The 21,475-nt window shown below is 38.8% G+C and overlaps 1 protein-coding gene across 1 annotated transcript; it reads left to right on the top strand.

Moving 5' to 3' along the window:
* Positions 1-7,338: 7,338 nt before the first annotated feature.
* Positions 7,339-8,292, top strand: LOC308438730 (olfactory receptor 13C3; the record flags this gene model as incomplete). Its single annotated transcript, XM_080940185.1, has 1 exon — positions 7,339-8,292. The coding sequence occupies one exon, from the start codon at positions 7,339-7,341 to the stop codon at positions 8,290-8,292; it is 954 nt and encodes a 317-aa protein (XP_080796311.1).
* Between the last annotated feature and the right edge of the window lie 13,183 nt (positions 8,293-21,475).

A 21,475-nucleotide genomic window follows, 5' to 3' on the forward strand; every position in this document is an offset into this window, starting at 1 on the left:
CTCTAAGAGAGGACAGCCAGACAGGACAAAACAAGATACAATCAATAATACATGGTGAAAGCCCTCAAATCGAGGTTGAACAAGCAATACAACAGGGGAAAAAGTCTCAAGAGCAGACATAAGAGTCAGAGCTACACTCACTCCCACTCTTGGGAGTCTCACAACAATATCAAGCTAACAGGCATAACACATACACAGAGACCTAACAGACCAATGTGAGCTCCGTGTAGCCGGTTCAGTTTCTGCGAGCCTTGCTCAGTAGATTCTATGGACCATGTTTTCCTGGTGTCCTACATCCCCTCTGACTCCTACAGTTCTCCCCCCTCCCCCATCGCTCTTTTGAGGGGTTCTATGATCTCTGAGGCGAGGGATGCGGAGGAGGACATGGGGCCTCCATTTGTGGTGCCCACACAACGAACAGCTACTTTGAACAGGTCGAAGGCCTAAGGGTTTGAAAGAAAGACACAAGTCCATTATTTGTGTTACCAGGAAGTTTACTCCATGTTGAACTGCAGTCTTGCACGACTGACTCCAGTCTCAGTAATATACACTCAGGTAATTACAGGGGAGGTATGCAAATTCCCTAGCTGAGGAGAGCAGGAGTCACCCCCTAGGGTGAAGTCTGAAACCTAAGTCAACTGGACACAGGAAAGCCAGGTGTAGAGTGGCTTGTGACTGGGCCAATTAGCATAACAAAAGGGGGCGTGTATCTCTCACAGAGTTGAGGCATGCAAGCAGAAAGTATAGCTCACCCTAAGCAGATGGGGGGTTGGCGTGCTTATTCCCACAGAGGGGCCCAATGCAAACCTCAAATTTATAGGCTCCGCATCATTTCTGGCTGTGGGTCCCTGCACGAACACCCATCTGTTGCTAGAGGAAGTCTCAGTGATGAGCAACTCTGGCACTTGTGTGCCTTGCTTGTTCATTGTTTTTCTTCAAGGTGTTAATAATTATTATCTCTGTTTATAAGCGCGCTATCATGGTCTGGCACGCACGCAATCACATGTACCTGTGAGGCTATAGTGACACGCATGCTGTGGTTCCTGTTGACCTTCAGAAAACAACTTTTAAGAGCCTGTGTTTTCTCCCCTATGGGTTCCTGAGACGTAGCACAGATATTGCAGTGGTGGCGCTTTGGTTTGACATTCTGAGGCGTCTGACTGGCTCTCATTTGTTTTACACTTTGCACATTTTTTTAAAAATAAAAATTTGTTTTGCTTTTTGCCCCTTAAATCTTAATACCATTCCTAGTGTTTGAGCTAATGAGCAACTTATGAAGGGAGTTTACCTTTCTAGTGATACTGAATTTAAAATATGTTGGAGAACATGATTTCTTTAAAACTAAACCAAAAAAAAAAAAAAAAAAACCAAAAAAAAAAAAAAAAAAACCCAAGCTATCTTTGTAAATGTCCTCTCGAAATCAATCTATCTGTAAGAAAGAACAAATTGATTCAGATTAAAACGAGAACACAATTATTTCAGTTTCACAATAGAGACAGTGGTCAGTTTTGGATAAAATGAAGCTAGAAATGGTTTCATCGGTACATAAATTGGAGAGATGTAGAGAAAGAGAAACTTCACTGCACACAGCTATGTGGAGTTTTGCTGTTAAATTGCACACTGAGTTTCATAAGGCATTAAATTCTAATGGACGACTTGTGCTCTTTTAGAATACCTAGGTCCATTAAAGTGAGGGAGAGGAAATTACTATAACAACACAATAAGATTTCTCATGAATTATTTTCAACTGGTCATCAACTTGTATTATATTTGGTCCTCCATAGGTCTGTTTATCCACTGTGATAAAAATCCAAGAGGAGGAATTATAAGGACTTCATTGTCTTGCAGATAATAGACACTTAGAAATCCTACTAAAGTCAATTGTAAATATGAGCATAGTTTGTAAACTCTACATGTCTGGTGGGTTTTACTCTGAAAAAGTGAAGCCTAAAAATGAAGGTAAAACATTGTTTGATTCAGAGTCTCCCTTGGTGCTGGTATAGAGCTGGCTGTCATAAGTAAATATGATCTTATAACTTTTCTTTAGCGTTTCCAGGAAAACATCACACTCTGCTTAGCGAAGAAAGTGGAGAAAATTATAACTTAATTTCACAGTTTAAGTTTCATTTTAAAATTGATATAAAAATATAGTTTTACAGATACTTGCTCAACTGTGTTCATAGCAGTATTATTTGTAATAACCCAAATCTGAAAACAACCTAAATATCCTTCAACTGAAGAATGGATTAAAAAATGTGATACATCTACACCACGAAATACTATTCAGTTATTAAAAACAAAGACATGATGAATTTTGAAGCCAGATGAAATCATCTTGAGAACATATCATTCTAAGTAAGGTAACCCAGTCCCAAAAGAACATGCATAATATGTACTTACTTGTAAGTAGATATTAGCCATAAAATTCAGGATACCCATGCTATACTCCACAGACCGAAAAAAGGTAGACGGAAAGAAAGGCACAAGCAAGGATGCTTGTATTTCACTTAGAAGGGGGATTAAATAGACATAAGAGGCAGAGGGAGGGAGGGAACTAAGTTGGAAAGGAGATAGAAAGGGGCTGGAGTGGGTTTAGAATCAAGTGTGCAGAAGATAGATGGTCAGATGGTAAATGAATGGAAATCTGCAACAGGAGTGGAAAGGTAAGGGGCATCTCCAGGAAGAGACAGAGACCTGGGATAAGGAAGGAGCCTAAGAATCCATGGGGGTGTTTTTAGCTATGTCTCACACCATTGGGAATATGGAACCTGAAGAGGCCACCTCCTGAAGCCAGGCAGGGATCCCAGTGGAGCAATAGGGACACAAACCCACCCACAAAACTTTTGACCCAAAATTTAGCCTGTATATAAGAAATGCAGGGATGTGGGATGGAGCAGAGACTGAGAGAATGACCTAGTAATAACTGGCCCAACTTAAGACCTATCCCATGAAAAAGGATCAATCCCTGACACTATTAATGTTATTCTGTTAAGCTTGCAACAGAAGTCTAACCTGGCTGTCCTCTGATAGGCTCTACCAAGCAGCTGACTCACAGATACAGACATCCACAGCCAAACAATGGATGGAGCTTGGGTACTCAATGTAAGTATTGAAGGATTGCTGGCTCCAAAGAGAATAGGAACTCACAGAAAGACCAACAGAGTCAACCAAACTGGATCCTTGTGTCTCTCAAAGACTGAACTGCCAACCAAAGAACATAAATGGGCTGGACCTAGGCCTCCACACACACAGCTTAGTCTTCATGTGGGTCCCAAACAACTGGAGTTGGGGCTGTCCTAAAAGCTGTTGCTTACATATGAATTATGTTCATTTAGCTGGGTTGCCTTGTCTGGCTTCAGTGAGAAAGGAAGTACCTGGCCTTCCAAATACTTGATGTGTTAGGGTAGGGGGATATGGGGGGGGGTGGCCCATACACTCAGAGGAGAGGGGGAGGGGAAAGAATTGTGCAAGGGGTAATGGGGAGGGAGAGAGTGGAATGTAAGATGAATAATTATAAACAATCTTTAAAAAAGTAACAAAATTTTCTGGCATTTTATTTAAAGTTGGACATCATACATATTTACATATATATATGAGTTATGCAAACTGAGAAATATATTGCAATTTTAAGCATTTTATAATGAAATATCCTTAACATGTGATCTTTATATGTTATGTGTGTTTAATATGCATTTGTTTCACTAGATCAGATATCCTTGCAAATTGCTACAATAAAAGTTATGTCATTGGTGTCCAGAGAACCTGCTCATAGGTGGCAAATAATTTTTTATCAAATTAACTTAATTAAAATTGTAATGAATTAATGTTGGTTAGCAAAGTTAAAAAGTTTCTGCAACACATCTTAGAGAGATTTATTACCTTAAATATTAGGTATCGTAGCCATTACTCATTAAAGTATTAAGAGCTATTAGACTTTGAACTTTGTCTCATCACTTTATAGCTGTTTAGCAGCAAGTGATGAGAAAGTTCAACCAGAATTCTTTGGATTTTTAGTTTAAAGTGTCTAAATTAAAAAACATAAACATTTCAAGGATGTATTTTAATTTATATTTACTTAAATTATCTTGCAATTTTAGAATAGTTTGTAATTGATAGGAAAGTTGTAAAGAAAGCATTTGAATTCCACAGGTTTCGATTATTAAACATCACTGTTTGACTTCAAAATGTTTTGACATTTCCCATCCTAACTTACTTATTTTTGATAAGGTAAATGCTACTGTATTGGTTCTGCAACTTTTTAAAACTGTATTTTGCTCTCTCTCTCTCTCTCTCTCTCTCTCTCTCTCTTTCTGTCTGTGTGTGTGTGTGTGTGTGTGTGTGTGTGTGTGTGTACTTGTGTCATGCAGGGAGGCACCAGATCTTTCTAGTTACAAGCAGTTGTGAACTGCTTGATACAGCTCTTGGGAACTGAACTCAGACTCTCTGCAAGCATAGTACATGCTCTTATTTGCTGACCCACCTTCCCAGCCCTAAGATCACCTTTTTAGCTATAACATTTAACAATAGTCATAATTGCTTAGATAACTAATTATGTTAGCTTTGCTTTTCTAGTTGTGTTTTAAATGAGAGATTCCTACTCTTTGGAGTTTGTTTACTGTATATCTGCTACTCTTTCCTAAAGCCACTAGAGCCAGAGAAGGTTTTTCCTTCTCAGATGTTTATGCAGCTATGTATATTCTCAGCTACACTTAATTGGGTCTGTGGGACACTCTCCCTATTGCATAAAAGTTTCTCTATCCCACAACCCTCCCACCAACTTTAAATTGCTTTGGGACTTAGGGAACAATTATAATAGCTGTTGCATAACAAATATTTCTTTTGCCACATCTGTGGAATCTGGGATTTTTGTCGAATCTTCAGAATACTGAAACTAATTCTATAAAAATGTAACTGGTTCTTATAAGGGGTGAAAATTCATCACTCCAAGGGTGAGTCAATTAAGTCAATTAAAGCCTTTCTGTAATTAAAGGCATTCATCATTATGCATTAATAATACAAATGGCCAGAAGCCATATAGTAATTTATTTTTCTCTAATATTACTGTAATTTTATAACTGCTATTCTTTAAAGAAAATTCCACATAATATTTCTTTATAATATGTAATGTAATATATAGAGATTAAGGTATTTTATGCCATATCCATAATCCAAAGCAGATTATAAAATGAGAGGGATTCTCAAATCAAGGCTGTAATACTAGCCTGAGTACTTTTCCTTGATGCCAAATCTCTTTGATATGTACTTCAATGAGTGTCAGGTGCCCCTGTTAGAACCAGTGCTGACACTAGGGAGTATCTAAGTATTAAGACTGTTGCTTGTTAGTAAATAAAAGAACTTGAAACATAATTCAAATCTGTTACTAGCCAACAAATTGGGTACATTAAGCTACCCTGAACTAGACTCCGTAAATACTGCAGGGAAAAAAATGGCTTAGAAAGTAAAAGTTAAAACCCTGCACTGCATTGAGTCACTGTGTTTGAGAAAAAGAGTGAGCAAGTCAGACAAACTTATTCCTTTTCTTATTCATTTTCTACCCAGAAGTAAATCCACTTAGAGTGTCAAGAGCAGAAGAAAACCAAAGATGGTAAAACAAGGCTTTGTTCTAGGTAGCTTTGAGTGGGTGATGGAATTTCAGCCAAGAAGAAGGAGACTGAGATCTGGGACAGCAGAAGCCATTCAGGTCATCTAAGATGCATCATCATGAAATTTGTCTGGATGAGAAAGATGGCCTCTGTATGCCTGGACTCCACCATGGTAGGAATCAGTATGGCCACATGTCTTGGTGAGTTAATGTACCTCTTTCTCTTTTCATGTCTCTAGATGGATTCTTCTGCTAATGTCTCTGATCCAGTGTTTCTTAAGCAATTTCTGAAATTCACTTGTAAAAAAATTTTATTTATCAGGTACTATTAGATAAGTGTAAAATGATTGGCCCATGTCTCTGAGCAATATTTAATCAATACAGTTAATTCACAATTGTGACTAATTTCTCTATGGTTCTTGCTGACCGCTTTCTGTTGTTGACAGTCAGATTTCTATCATATTTAGTGTTACCCGTCAGCTGAGGATTTTAATGATTCCCATTTACTCCTTTCCTAGGGATACTTAACTTCACACCTTCACAGAAATAGCCTCGAATAAAATGGATATGAAGCCAATTTTCCTTCTCTTAACTCTGGCTCAGCTTGTCATATTACTTTTACCCATCATCCTTTCTTTTCAAAACTTATCTGATCCTTTTTATGTTTCTAAATCCAGAATTTCCTTCAAGTCTCCTTGGATGATTATTTCTCATAAATATCAGTCTTCTTGGAAACGTATAATTTTAACCTAAGATATATTACTAAATATTCACAATATATGTCTCTATATACTTTTCTGTATTCTAAATCCCATTACCAACCTCACAATGGCAATGCTTTACATTATTCTTAACCCTTATCATTTTTGGACTGAGACTGACTTCAAGGTAAGCTACAGGCCACAGTCTAAAACATTATATCAATTTGGTACAAATTGATTATGCATATAAAAGAATGTATTTAAATTTCTCTAACATTTATCATTATATTAATCTGGGGTTGTCTATAAAATGCAAAAGAATTAATATTCTTGAATCTTTCAGGGTTTCTCTGCCAGCCTTTATAATATGGCCAGATGAAACAGATCTGGATGAGAAAAGAACAAAAGCATTGAACGCACTGGCTCTGCTCTTTCCTTATTACTATTGTTAAGCTTTTTTAAACATGTAAACTGCCAAAATGAACTCTGGTGCTACAGAATAAAAGAATATGATGGCTCATGTTTGCTAAGATTATCTGTCAGCTATACTTTTGATATGATATTAAATTTTAGCTTATACCACTTAATTTTTGTAAGTAAATGTTGATAATATATAACTAAAAGGACTAATAGTTATAGTCTTTTTTTAGTAAACTTTTGTTTTGTCTTCTTCATTACTAGCTTGCTATGACAGAAGAAATGAAAAAGTCAGGTATATAGGAGGTATTTAGACAGGGGTTTGAAAACATCAATTTAGGAATGTATTCTCAACAATAGAAAGTATTGCTTTTGAATATGCATCTGATATGGATACACACATATATACATGTTGGCACTGTTCATGCATATGTCTGACATACTCAATTTCAATTTACTCAATAGCATGTGTTATTGGGGGTATCAATGACTGAGATTAAGAAATGAATCCTTCCTAATACATGAAAAATATTTTTTCAGGTACTTTGTACCACTTGTTTTGGGGACAGTGGATATGTTCTGTGGTATATCTTCCAATAATGGCTGACCGTAGATGACATGGATCAAAACAACCAGACGTTCGTTTCTGAATTCCTTCTTTTGGGTCTTTCTGGATACCCAAAGATTGAGATCATTTACTTTGTTATTGTTCTGGTTATGTATCTAGTGATTCTAACTGGCAATGGTGTTTTGATCATAGCAAGCATTTTTGATTCCCATCTTCACACGCCTATGTACTTCTTCCTGGGAAACCTCTCTTTCCTGGATATCTGCTACACAACATCTTCTGTTCCTTCAACATTGGTGAGCCTAATTTCAAAGAAAAGAAACATTTCTTTCTCGGGTTGTGCAGTGCAGATGTTCTTTGGATTTGCAATGGGATCAACAGAATGTCTGCTTCTTGGCATGATGGCTTTTGATCGCTACGTGGCCATCTGCAACCCTCTGAGATACTCCATCATCATGAGCAAAGAAGTGTATGTCTCCATGGCATCTGCATCTTGGTTCTCTGGTGGAATCAATTCAGTTGTGCAAACATCCCTTGCCATGTGGTTGCCTTTCTGTGGGAATAATGTTATTAATAATTTTACTTGTGAGGTCTTAGCTGTTCTCAGACTAGCATGTGCCGATATATCTCTCAATATTATTACCATGACGATATCAAATATGGCCTTCCTAGTTCTTCCACTACTAGTCATCTTTTTCTCTTACCTGTTCATTCTCCACACAATCTTGAGAATGAACTCATCCACAGGGAGACGCAAGGCATTCTCAACCTGCTCTGCCCACCTGACTGTGGTGGTCATATTTTATGGAACTATTTTCTCTATGTATGCAAAGCCCAAGTCTCAAGATCTGTCTGGGGAAGACAAGGTACAAATTTTAGATAAGATAATTTCTTTATTTTATGGAGTAGTTACTCCCATGCTGAATCCAATCATCTATAGCTTAAGGAATAAGGATGTTAAAGCTGCTGTAAAATACATCCTGAAACAAAAGTACAATCCATAACAATGTCAGCAAACAAAGATTTTTGTGTTGCTAGCATGAGTTTGACTCAGCTACAACTCTGTGAGAACATTTTAATTATTTATCCATTTTGGAAAAATCCTGGCTACTTGGTTACCTCCCAGAGATGGAAGGTAGGCCCTTAGTGTTGAGGTCACCATGTACTTCAGAAACAGGTCCTGGAAACTCCTGAGCTGGACCTTAAATACCACTTCCTGAGGACTTGCTTCTATGGTATCAGAAATCACCATGCAAAGTGTATAAAGAGGAAGACGACAGCAGTCTTACTCAGCTATGAAGCCCATGAACCATTTCAATGAACAGTATGCACAGTAACCATAAGGGCACAGTAATGGCACACATTGTCTTGTTGGTGACCAACACTTCTCTAATTGGATTTAATGCCCACCTAACAATAGGAGAGAATGTCTGCTTCTAGAAATCAAGCTCACTACTCAGTGCTAATGAAATTATTATTAATGAGGAGAATCTACAAACCACCTAAATCTCTGACAACAAGTCTATTTACATTTGTGGTTATACCCACAGCTAAATGAAATTTTCACTCTTCAAAGACACTTTTCTTTTGCAACAGACAGAGAGCACTACAGAAAACTGCCACTGATGAACATGCAGAGTTGTGGATTCCAGTCCGATTGGATGTTTCTACAAAACACTTCCACATTGATGGCTCAGGGAACATTGTCAATGACTTGAATGATTGCAATAGACAGAGTATCAGGGACTTTGCTCTGAGATCATGTCTCTTGGTAATACCAGAAGTTACATGTGTAAAGTCTCACTAATATGAGTGCCCAAATGTGACTGGAACCAAGAGGACACCAATAAATATGCCAAACTGTACAGGGAGGATCTCACAATGCTGCAATTCTTCACAAAGAAACACAGAAATTCAGTAAATCTGGAGATTGGAGAGGTAGCCTTTCCCAGGGAAGAGGACACCTGTAAGTTTTACAGTTCTAAATGGTAATCTCTGAAAACACGCATGCAAAATCATTATACAGACTGAACAGGTTATATTTAGCAATTTGTGTAAACAAATATACATATTTGCTGTTGATAAAGGAAAAGAAAAAATATATGCATGCAATAACAATTAGTTAAAATGGCCATCAATTTGAGAGAAAGAAAGAGTATATGAGAGGGTTTGGAGGGTGAAAAGTGAAGGAGGAAATGTAATTAAATTATAATCTCAGAAATAAAATAAAAAAGAAAATCATTGGTTAGGGAGAGATATTTTTATTGTTTGCATTTACTATGCATTCTCAACTAAATTTACTGAGGATTGTATTTTGCTTCAAATGGATCTTCAAATATGTCTTGATCTCTCAAATCCATGAATTTCAATTGTAATCTTATCCGTGGTAATGTCTGAATTAAGTGCATCCAGTGGGCTGTGTAGAAACACTGAGAAATGACTACACCCAAACTCAGGTAGCAGAGAGACAAATGTACAAATGTTTCTATTCCCAAAACTCTAATTAATATTTTGGTTAGATTATTCATTCTTTCAAATCCACAGTTAACTTTGCTAGTAATGAACAAAGGAAGTCAAAAGTTCCCAGTGTCCTTTGATGTTTTCCTAAGTTGGAATACACAATTATTGAAGCCAGTGTCATGATAAATAAAGCTCAGGTACCATAGTGAGGAATCACAGCTACTGTTTCTTAAAAGATCTTTTGTTTAAGGCCATTCATTATTAGAGCCAGATATATGCCCCCAATATCCACTCCTTTAGTATCAATAACATCTTCCACATGTACATCTACAGGAAGAGATCAGGAAAGAAGAAATGAAGATGATCAGTGAGTGGCAGGGGGAACTTCTGTGTGTGAGAGAACACAAGTTCAATTCAACCTAAGGTAGAGTGATTGGGAGGCAGGAAGTAGCATCAGGTTGGATGAGCTGAGGCCAGCTGCATCCTCAAGAGTGCAGACTGGCAGAGAAGGTAATCTGGAAGAGAGATAAAGGTGGTTATTCATAGCCAAAGCCAACAGAAATGCTTTCACATCTCCCTGAGATGTTCTCACAGGTTCAAGAAGAAAGATTAAAACAGTTATTAGTGAGATAAAATCAGTTAATATTTTCAAATGAGTTGAAACTCTAAACTAAATTGAGTATGAGTTTGTCCTTTTCTGTAGGCTTGTGAAGAGGAGCGAGCTGAGCTCGGGGTAAAGGTGGGCCACCCCGGGCAGGCACATGGCTATCTCTTTGCTCACTGTGACAGCAGGGCTTTGACTGTATTCTCCAAATCCATTTTTTTTTTTGTTCTGTTTGTCATCATCTCTCCACATCTCCCCTGAAATATTTCACTCTTTGCTCAGTGATAACCTTCAGGTAGGTCCAGGTTTATATTTAAATGGTGTAGGTCTTCTGTTGATCCTGAAAAGAAATTTTGCCTCTTTCGAGAACCTGTAGATGGTTGTGGTTCGTCCCTAATGACATTGATCCATTTCGTCCACAGGCCTTACACCAACAGATCCTGATTTCACTCTTTCTAAGCCTTTATATTTAGCTTTGTTAATAGAAACTAGCTTTATTTATTTATTTATTTATTTATTTATTCATTCATTCATTTATTTTTCATTCATTAATGTATTTATTTATTTATTCATTTATTTATTCATTCATCTATTATTTATTCATTTATTTATACATTTATTTATTTATTTATGCATTTATTTATTTATTTGTTCATTTATTTATGTATTATTTATTTATTTATTTGTTTATTTTTATTCATCAATTTATGTATTTATTTATTTATTTATTATTTATTTATGTATTTATATATGTATGTATTTATTTGTGTATTTACGTATTTATTTATTATTTATTCATGTATTTATTTTTGTATTTATTTATTATTTATTTATTTATACAGCGGAGCATATGTACAACAATGTGTGTGGAGGTCAGAGGACGTTTGACTATTTTCTTTGAGAATATAGGTCATGAGGGGAAGAGCATGTCAAACTTGCTTATTAAATGAGATGTCTTGGTGGGATGTCTTTTACTTTTGACTATTACAGGACTTTAAGCCTGTGAAAACATTATTTCTTTTGTTTTGTCCAATCCCTCCAGCCTTAATTATTTTTGTCACAGTATCAAGAAAGTCCCCAGAGCTGGAGAGATGGCTCAGAGGTTAAGCTGACTACTCTTCCAGAGGTCCTGAGTTCAAATCCCAGCAACCACATGGTGGCTCACAACCATCTGTAAAGGGATCTGATGCCCTCTTCTGGTGTGTCTGAAGACAATGATGGTGTACTCATAAAAAGTAAATGAATAAATGAAAAAGAAAATACTGAAAAAGTTAAGTTTAAAAAAATGTGTCCCCAACTCACATACAGTCTTTTTATCGAGTGGAACACACCCCACTTCTTAAACTGCTTTATAACCCCAAATGTAAGAATCACTGAGTGTAAAAGTTTTAAACACATACAAGGTTTCTAAATTCCGAGAGACTGAAAGTTAATAAAAATTAAATACGAAATGTATTTAAAGTGTTTGTGGTATAATTGCCTCTTTTTTTCTTTTTTTAATTTTCTTTCTTTCTTATTGGATATTCTTTGCCTTTACAATTCAGGTGTTATCCTCTTTCCACCAATCCCATCTCTTCTTCTTTTCCCATTGCCTCCATGAAAGTTCTCCCTGTCCTATCTCAGTACCTTGACATTCCCCTATACTAGGAAAATGGTCCTTTGCTGGATCAAAGTCCTCTCCTCCCATTGTTGCCATAGAATGATATCCTCTGCAGCATATACACCTGGGGCCATAAGTTGCTCCATGTGAACTCATTAGTTAGTGTTTTAGTCCCTGGGAGCTGTGATGGATTTGGTTAGTTAATAACTTTATTCTTCCCATGAGGTTGCAAACCCTTTCAGCTCCTTCAGTCCTTTCTCTAGTTCCTTCATTGGGGTCCCCGTGTTCAGTCCAATGGTTAGTTGCAAGCATCCTCTTCTGTATCAGTATGACTCTGGAAGAGTCTCTGAAGAGGCATCTATATCAGATTCCTGACCTTTGGCATTTTTATTATATGATACCACTGTGCCTCTGTGCAAAACCCATAACATTTTTTTTTTTTTTTTTTTTTGCATGAAGCATGCCATCCTACCACAGAACAGCAATAAATAATAATATTGTATACTGTGAATGGCAATGCATTTATTTCATATGTTTTCAGTCCCATTAGGGCCTAGTCCCAAGCTGTTTGGGTCCTAGAATAGTGACTAGCGACAGTGAAGGAAAGAAGAAAGGAGAGACCAGAAAGAGAGAAACAAAGTTTCAACGAGGATGTTGGAGTCAGGTGGCACTGCAACCATTGCTGCCAAACCTGAGACTTCAGGCCTGTTTATTAGGTATAGTGAAGAAGACCTAGTATGTACACCATAGGAGGCCTCGGCTGTAACCATCCAGGAGATGGAAGCTGCAGATGTTACCCTTTGTACCCAACGATTTATTCTTCATCAGCTCATATTTGGACTCTGGAGGTACCTTTGCAATGCCACTTCAGCTTGTCCTGTACAGGTAAAGGCTATTGCAATTGTCCCATGGGTCAGAAGTCCTGAAGTCCTCGACATGGCTGTGCCCACATGAACCACACACATTTACTCAGGATTAACTCACAAAGACTTTCCTTGACTATCTTGTTTTAGGAACACAATGGCTTGGTTATGGCGAACATAGACTTACTATTTCTTCCTGTTCCTGTTCAGTGTGTAAATATGAGAGCAGCAGGCCTTTCACTTGAGTCAGCTCAGAATATTTAATTTAAAAATTGTGGCTTAGTTGATGACATGAGTTTCGTTAAAAAATTGTTAAAAGCATGTTGGTTTGAATGTAAGATAAATTTCCAACATTTGTAACTGACTCTAAGATAGTTTTACTATTTTTAATGTATATCTTTTTAAAACAGAGCTCTCACATTGATGGTTATAAGTTCAGAATATCACCCAAGTCTGAAAAATAATGACTATACATCCTTCTATACCAAATGTTCAAACCAAGATGTAATTCTTTCTGGAAAAATAAACAAGAACATTGCATCTTATTAGTGTACAAGTTTGCTTTAAGCTTGAACAAAAGATAACATTATATTTATATCAAAGGATTGTTGAAACATGAATTTTTAGTGACTTCCCCTGACTTCAGTACATAAATGGGAGTGTAATCTAAGTATATGTGTGTATAGACACCAATCTCTCTCTCTCTCACTCTCTCTCTTGTGTGTGTGTGACACACATATACACACCTCACAGTAAGAATTATAAAGTCTTATTTTCAAATTATAAAGCTAATGTGGTCACTAGAGGCCAGTCTGCCTTCCTTCTTCATATGCACTTATTTTCATCCTCCTGATTATCTTGAGGCAAATCCTGTACAAAATCATATTATATTGGGCTCTTGTTATGTACATAATTATACAGCAGTGCCTTATATTATTACATTAACAGATATAAATGTGTATGGCTATATAGTAAGCAACACAACACATGTAAGATGCCGTAGTCTGCACTCACATGGAGCGTCAGCAAAGGCATAGATAGGGCTGATTGTCTATGATGAAGACATTTCAGGACCAGAAGGGTCAGGAACTAGTTCAAATTGCTCAACTGTGTTTTATAACATTTCTGTCAGTGTTGGCTTTTGCAATGATCATCTTGTACAGTAACTGTTAATTCACTGAGTGTAGGGTTTTTTTTTTTTTTATCTCAAATATCAATTTTCCCAGGATGCCATTACAACCCTAAAGTACACTTTTGTCTGAGCAAGCTAAAGAACTTCCTGTTGGCTTGTTTTAAAACCGGCAATCTCTTTGCTCTTCTATCTTATATTTATTTCGTCTTGATTTATCCTCCTTGGAGTTGGTCAGTTAAATTTGGTCAGGTAGCTGACACACAAAGATGGCAACAGTGTAAGCGTGGCAATATTTCCCTTTTACACTCAGTTATATAAAGTACTGTTGGACATATGCAGATTTGTGCCACCCACTTTTGGTGGGTGAGTCTGTGATTCTTTTCAGCATATTGTTGACTTTTACATGAAATATCTTAATTAGATGATTAACATTCAAATTAAAAGAAAAAACACTCCTGTTTTAGGCCCCAGGGGTGGCAAGAGTAATTAACTTCATTTACTGGGTATATGTCTCTCAACCAAGGGTCACTGTTATCCACCTGTAAACATGGGCACCAGCCAGGGTCATTTACTTTCCAGCTATTGCTTTTTCTGGATCCTCTCAGTGGCCAGCTGTTAGCTTTTAATTTTTATGTGGAAAAAAGAAAAGAACATTTTTTACGTTTACTTATTGTCTCAAGGGAAATGAAAAGCTTCATACTTTCCCTTGTTTCTTTTTTACTGGGCCAAAAGCCTTCATTTCATTTTATCTTAGTTCCCTATGAAGCCTCTTCCAAAGAAAGAATAAAGCTTCCTATTTGCCATAGTCTTTTCTAAGTTCGGAAAGAAAGGGCATTTTATTTTTATGTTATTTCTGTCAGACATAGACACGGATATAGCTCAGGTTTGATAACCACACTTTAGGCCCATAAGTTAAGGTCTATCACAATTTATACCTTACATAGTTACTTCCACATAAATAAATCCACATAAAGCCTGGATTTATAGACTGGACTGTATATTCAGTTAGTTTTCCTCTGAGAACAACCTTGCTCAAAGTTCATGTGGCATCTTGTCATATTTTAGTGCCTAGGATGAGTGAGGAATACTGTCATTAAGTGCCCCTAAATCAGTAATTAACAATAACCTGGGAATATCATTTGTAACCCACCTCTATGTATCCATCTGTGGGAACTTACTAAATGTTATTTCATCTATTGGCTCTGTATATCTGTGATTTTTCTTTTAATATTTTCTCTGAGAATTTTGTACATGAACATCTAATCTAAATCGCTCCACCTCCTTTTTTTGTTAAACATCCATGTTCCCCTTCCACAACCACAGTATCTTCTTTTCTTACTTATCCTGTGATAGTTCAATGTAAAAATCACTTTGATATCATTCCATTACCTTTAATGAACACATTTCATTGTTTGTCATGTATGCAAGTTTTTCTATACTACTTTTACTCTATTGAATAAGTTATTGTCTTTCAGAATTCAAATATTTTACTGTAATTGAGACATCACTTGGAAAAGCACAGTCCTGATTTAAATATTAACATCTACATTAAAGTTTAGTAGACTTTTATAAATCACCATAACTAAATAATATACTATCAACCTGCCTAAATTTATACCTTGTTATTCAATCTAAGTTCATTTTTCCTTTGTGTCTTTAAGGGATTTGCCTTTATCTTGTTGATTTATTTATTTCATTATTTATCTGCTTTTTTATTCCAAAATCATTGGCCATGGCATCTTTTATGAAATTAATTTACCTGAAGTAATGAAAAGAAAGCAAGCTAAATACCTCAGTTATAATACATGTAATTCACAGAGGACAAGTGCTTCATCTCTGGGCAGATTCAATTGCACACTGATTTGCTGTGAGGAAATGGCTTTCCTATGAAAATACACATTAAACTAGCTAGAAGGTCAGCTTCAGTTTGACAAACAAATGTGTATATTTCTTTAATCTGAGTCATTCAATTCATATTGAATTTCCAGTCTCTGATGAGTTCTTTTGCATTCATTGGTCTCTCCCTGAGATTTATGAAGTGAGGATACGATTTAGTTGTCTGTATGGAAAACTCAGGTATCCTCAGTAATGAAGATTCCTTCCAAATTTGTTTCTGATCCTAAATAAATCTTCATATATTAACTCACCGGCAAGACATTCTCAATGTCCTGGTACTTATTTTAGGTGCAAAATGAAGCTATATAACTTCTGTTTCCTCAGCAATGGTGAGCATAATCTCAAAAGAAGTATTTTCTTCCCTGTGTGTTTCTTTTTCTTTTTTCCCTTTAATTATTTTTAATTCACATTTCAGTTGTTGACCCTCTGGGTCCCCTCCCACAGTTCCTTATTCCATTCTTCTTCCCCCTTGCCTACAAGAGGGTACTCCTCCCAAGCCTCCCCCTACCCTGGGGCCTCAAGACTCCTGAGGATAAAGCACATCTTTTCCCCCTGAGGCCTAACCAGGCAGACCTCTGCTGTATTTGTGCCAGGGCTCTTAGACTCCTGGTTGGTGCTTCAGTCTCTGGGAACTCCCTGGAGTCTAGGTTAGTTGAGACAGCTGGTCTTCCCACTGGGTCACTTTCTTCTTCAGTTTCTTCAGTCATTCCTCCAATTCAACTGTAGCAGTTCCAGACTTCAGTCCAATGGTTGGCTACAAGTATTTGTGTCTTTTTCAGTCAGCTGCTGGTAGGACCTCTCAGAGGACAGCCATGCCAGGATCCTGTTTTGTAACCACATCAATAGTAGTGTCAGGCATTGGTATACCTTCCTGATGAGGTGGATACCAAGTTCAGATGGTCATTGGACCACCCTTCCTTTAGTTTCTTCTCCATATTTGCCCCTGAAATTTTTTTAATGAAATTATCGTGTTGTTGTTTCCTTGAGTTTGATTTTGTAGTGTATTATGTTGATGGATTTTTGTATATAGAACCATCCCTACATCCCTGGGTAAAGGCTACTTGATCATGATGAATGATGGTTTCGATGTGTTCTTGAATTTGGTTTGTGAGAATGTTTTTGAGTATTTTTGCCTCGATAATCATAAGCAAGACTGGTCTGAAATTCTCTTTTTCTGGCCCTGTATGTTTCTTGCAAATATTCTTTGAGATTTCATTGGGAGAAACAGAATGTTTTCTGCTGGGCTAGATGGCTTTTGACTGATATATGGTCATCTCTAACCTTAGATATCTAAATGTCATGAGAAAAAGGGTATGTGTACTAATGACTTCTGTGTCATGAATCTCTGCTGTAATTAAACATAAAATGTACAAAAAATGTTTATGCCCCGTGATTGACCTTCTAAGGAAATAAAATTAATTACTTTTTATGTGAGATCTTGAAAGACCTCCGAAGGGCGACCCTCACTTAAATCTCAGGAGAGGCGCGCACCCAGCGAGGCACCGAGACCAGACTTGCTGCAATCGCATGAGGAAGTTTATTGAAAGTGAAAGAGTGAGATCTCAGGCCAGCATGCTGGGGTCGAGACTCATACACCACGCAGGGGTAGAGGAGTTCGACCCCGGCCTGAACTTGTAACAGGCTTATAAAGGCAAAAATCACAAAGGAGGGGGAGGACAGAGGGAATGAGGAAATTCATAAGGGGAAGAATCATACATTTTTTATCAGTACACCCCCAGGCACACCTAGGGCGTTGGAACATTCCACAAAGGTCATCCGGACCTTCTGTGGTATTTTGGGAACTCAAATCTCAAGAAAGTGGGATTTCCTGGGTGGGATTTCCTGGGAGCAGCAGAGGAAATCCCTAGGGCAAGGAATCAGTGTCCTTTGACAACCTTTTACTCTTCATTCCCCCGTTTTTTTTTTTTTTTTTTTTGTAAAAAGCTCTAATCTTAGAGCGATCCCTCAGCTTCTTGTAATATCTGGTATTGTTGTCTTAGGACCATTACCTGTACAGCACTCACCCTTTCTTTTATAAAAGTCACCAGTCTATTGAGGATGCATGGCCCAAAGGTTAGGATTAGCATTAAAATGAGTAAAGGCCCGACCAAAGCAGAGACTAGCATAGAGAACCAGGGTGACCGGTTAAATCAATTTTCATACCATCCTTGGTATGTTTCTCTCTTTTTTTTTCCTGTTTTCTAGTCTTTCTCTAAGCTTTGCCATAGAATCTCTTATGACACCAGAATGATCTACGTAAAAGCAACATTCTTCTTTTAGGGCAGCACAGAGCCCTCCTTCCTTTAAAAAAAGCAGATCTAATCCCCTCCTGTTCTGTAGCACTACCTCTGATAATGAAGTCAATGACTCTTCTAGTTTGGTTATGGACTGTTCTAATGCTCCCAGGTCCACGTCCATAGCTGCTCTGAGTTCATTATAGTAGTAAGGTTGTTGGATGAGGGCAGCTGCCCCTGTTCCAATTCCTGCTGCCACTACAAGTCCTAACAAGACAGCTAAGGTCAAAGTAGCGGCGGTTTAAAACAACAAATGCACTATCAAGCAGATTGAACAGGCGGTCCTCAGTTCTCATAGGGAGATAGGAGGGTGTGGTCAAAAGGGGATACAAGTCCTCCTTCGGTGACAGAGTGAGATGAGGAGGTCTCTCAGGCCTGGGTACAGGGTTATCAAGCACCGAATTGGGGCCTACGGGTCGTGTAGGTGGACTCTATCTTAATAACAAAAACAAATCTAGGGTCCCCTCTGCCAGTATAGACTCTCCATCCCCAACGGTTTCCTCTTACCCACTGACAATCTTGTTTTCCCTGTGGGGTGAAGCTGATATTTAGAGGGTTACAATAACTGTCTTTACACGGTCCCTGAGGGCTACCAGAGCTTTCAGAGGCACACCCAGTCCTATAAGCCAGGTATTTGGATGGATCTCTTTCCCCTTTCTCTGGCTCCCCTGGCCTACAACCCTTTTTAGCTATAATTAGATCTCAAGCGGAGGAAGGGTTCCAGTAGGCTTCTCCCGTGGTCTCACATCCCCATTTACTACAAAAATAGTCTGAGGCCCCTCCACACCGTCTCTTCATTTCCCTGGTGTGTCCCTGTCCGGGGCAGACATAGAAGTCTGCTGCCTGAAGGTTGGCTCGGAAAAACTGTCCTGAACACCCCAATGTGTTTCCTATGCCATGAGGGACACACTGTTCTTCTGGGGGTGGCTTTTCTAAACTGGTATAACTGGAAAGATCCCAGGCCATAGAGCCAGCTGCTAACTTACAGACATCAGGTGCAAGATCAGGCTACCAAGTCCAAGGGGGGTGCACTGTGGTTGTTGACCACACGACGTCGCCCACTTCATTAAGCACTTCCCAGGTTAATTTTTGAGGGGCATGGGGGTGATTACCCAAGGTTGGGGCTACGACGAAGGTGCAGCTTAAGAGAATTGTCACCAGCTGCCACTGTACCCAAGCAGCAATCCCATTGACCTTGACTACCGAGGGGGTAGTCAACAGCACCAGGTAGTGTCCCTTCCACCGGGCCTCAGGCGTGCCAGAGCGATGTCATCTGACCAGGACTGAGTCTCCGACCTGGAACACGTGGGGCACCGCGGTGGTTCCTGGAGTGTAGGTTTCTTTGATTCGACACCAGATCTGTGTTTTAATAACTTCTAAGGCCTTTAAGTGGGCAAATAGAGCAGAAGAGGAGGGTGAGTTAGTGCCAGGATCCAATATCCCACACGACTCCGTTAAGGGGGGCAGTCCCCCATGTAGGATTTTATAAGGGGTAAGGCCGAAACACCCCGGCAAGTTTTGGACTCTAAGAAGCACAAAGGGGAGGAGGGTCACCCAGTCTTTACCACCGGTCTAAATAGCTAATTTAGTAAGGGTCTCTTTTAGAGTTCTCTTCATTCTTTCTACCTGTCCTGAGCACTGGGGTCTTTAAGCACAATGTAATTTCCAATTAGTCCCCAATAAACAAGCTAATATCTAACTTACCTGGGCAACACAGATGACCCATTGTCTGATCCAATTACCTTAGGGGTGCCAAACCTAGGGAAGATCTCTTCTGGAATCTTCTTAGCTATGACCGCTGCTGCCATTTCTCTCTTTGTGGGGAGGCTTTTACCCACATAGAAAATGTATCTATAAAGACTAATAGATACTTATATATCTATATCTTCTTGGCTCAGTTCTGTAAAATCCACTTCTCAGTAAACCTCAGGTCTATCTTCTCTCCTCCCAGCCTTCTACATACATTTGCTTTCTAACATGGCACACAGTTATCTAGTCAAATCTGGCACAAAAGAATTTGACCTCAAGACAGTCTTTATAAGTTTGTCTACCTCTAGATGAGTCCATTGATGCATTTTCTTCAAGTCCAGTGCTGTACACCAGGTCCTGGATAGGGCAATGAGCTCAACAGGTTATAGGGGTTAAGTACTGTGAGGTGGAGTTCTGCCACCAATTAGTTTACCTCCCAGAGATCTTGAACTGTCCAGCAGTCGTTGGTTCCATGTTTCCGCACCAGTAGGAGAGGCACACCTCAGGATGATGGACACATACGAAGTTGTTGGAGTAACCGAATGATGAGTGTCTTGATCCTGTCTCATGCCTCCTTTGATATGGGGTACTAACGCACCACTAGCCTGGACTTTCAGCTCCATATGGGCAGGGGCTGGTTCTTAGCCTCTCTCATTCCTGCAGTCTCCGCCCAGGCCTGTGGATATGCGTGCAGCCACCAGTCCGTCTGATCTGAGGTAGGCTGTTTAGAGTTGGTACTCGTCCTCCAACTGGATGGTTAGAACCTGCACAGGCTCCCCTTCTGGACCTCTAACCTGTGGTCCATCAGAGTGGAAGTGAATCTGTGCCCCATCTTAGTCAGGAGGTCTCTCCCCAACAGGGTGCAGGGACAGTCTGGCATTACAATGAATAAGTGGGATACCCGTCCCACTCCGAGATCCACAGATTTGGGTAGTCCATAAATATTTAAAACTTTGGAGCCACATGTCCTGGGCTTCTGTTGCTGGTGTCCCCTTTTTTTCTTGTTGGGGCAATTTTTTTGTCTCAGTGGCCTTCTTTATAGTAAGCACATTGACCTTTGTCAAGAGGCTCCCTCCTAGTGCCAGACTTGATTCCTAACTCCCTGGCCCTTCACTACTGTGGCTAAAATCCTACAAATTCCTTTTTTGTCTACTACCCTCCGGTCCTCTCTTTCCTCTGCCTTCTGCTTCTCTCTTTCTCGCTTCTCTTCCTCAGTCTCCTCCTTATGAAACACTTTCTCTGATTCCTTCACCAAAACCTGCAAGGTATAGTTTTGGAACCTTTCTAGCCATTGTAACTTTCTCTTAATATCTGATGCTGACTGCTGTATAAAGGCCATAGCCATTTCTGCCTGCTGACCCTCAGATGTTGGGTCAAGGTATAACTTCTGTCAAGAAACACAGACGCGGTTCAACAGGTCCTTGAAGAACCTTTCTTACCGTAGCCAAATTCGTGGGTCACCTTGCTGCTCTCTTGAGACATGCCACTAGAGCCCGGCGGTAGACCTTGAGACGCTCCTTACCTTCTGCAGAGTTGTAATCCTAGTCAGAGCAGATCAAGGGAAAAGCTGCATCTATAAGATTAGGGAG

The sequence above is a fragment of the Micromys minutus genome (genome assembly GCF_963924665.1).
Source record: "Micromys minutus genome assembly, chromosome: 28".
Classification (NCBI taxonomy): domain Eukaryota; kingdom Metazoa; phylum Chordata; class Mammalia; order Rodentia; family Muridae; genus Micromys; species Micromys minutus.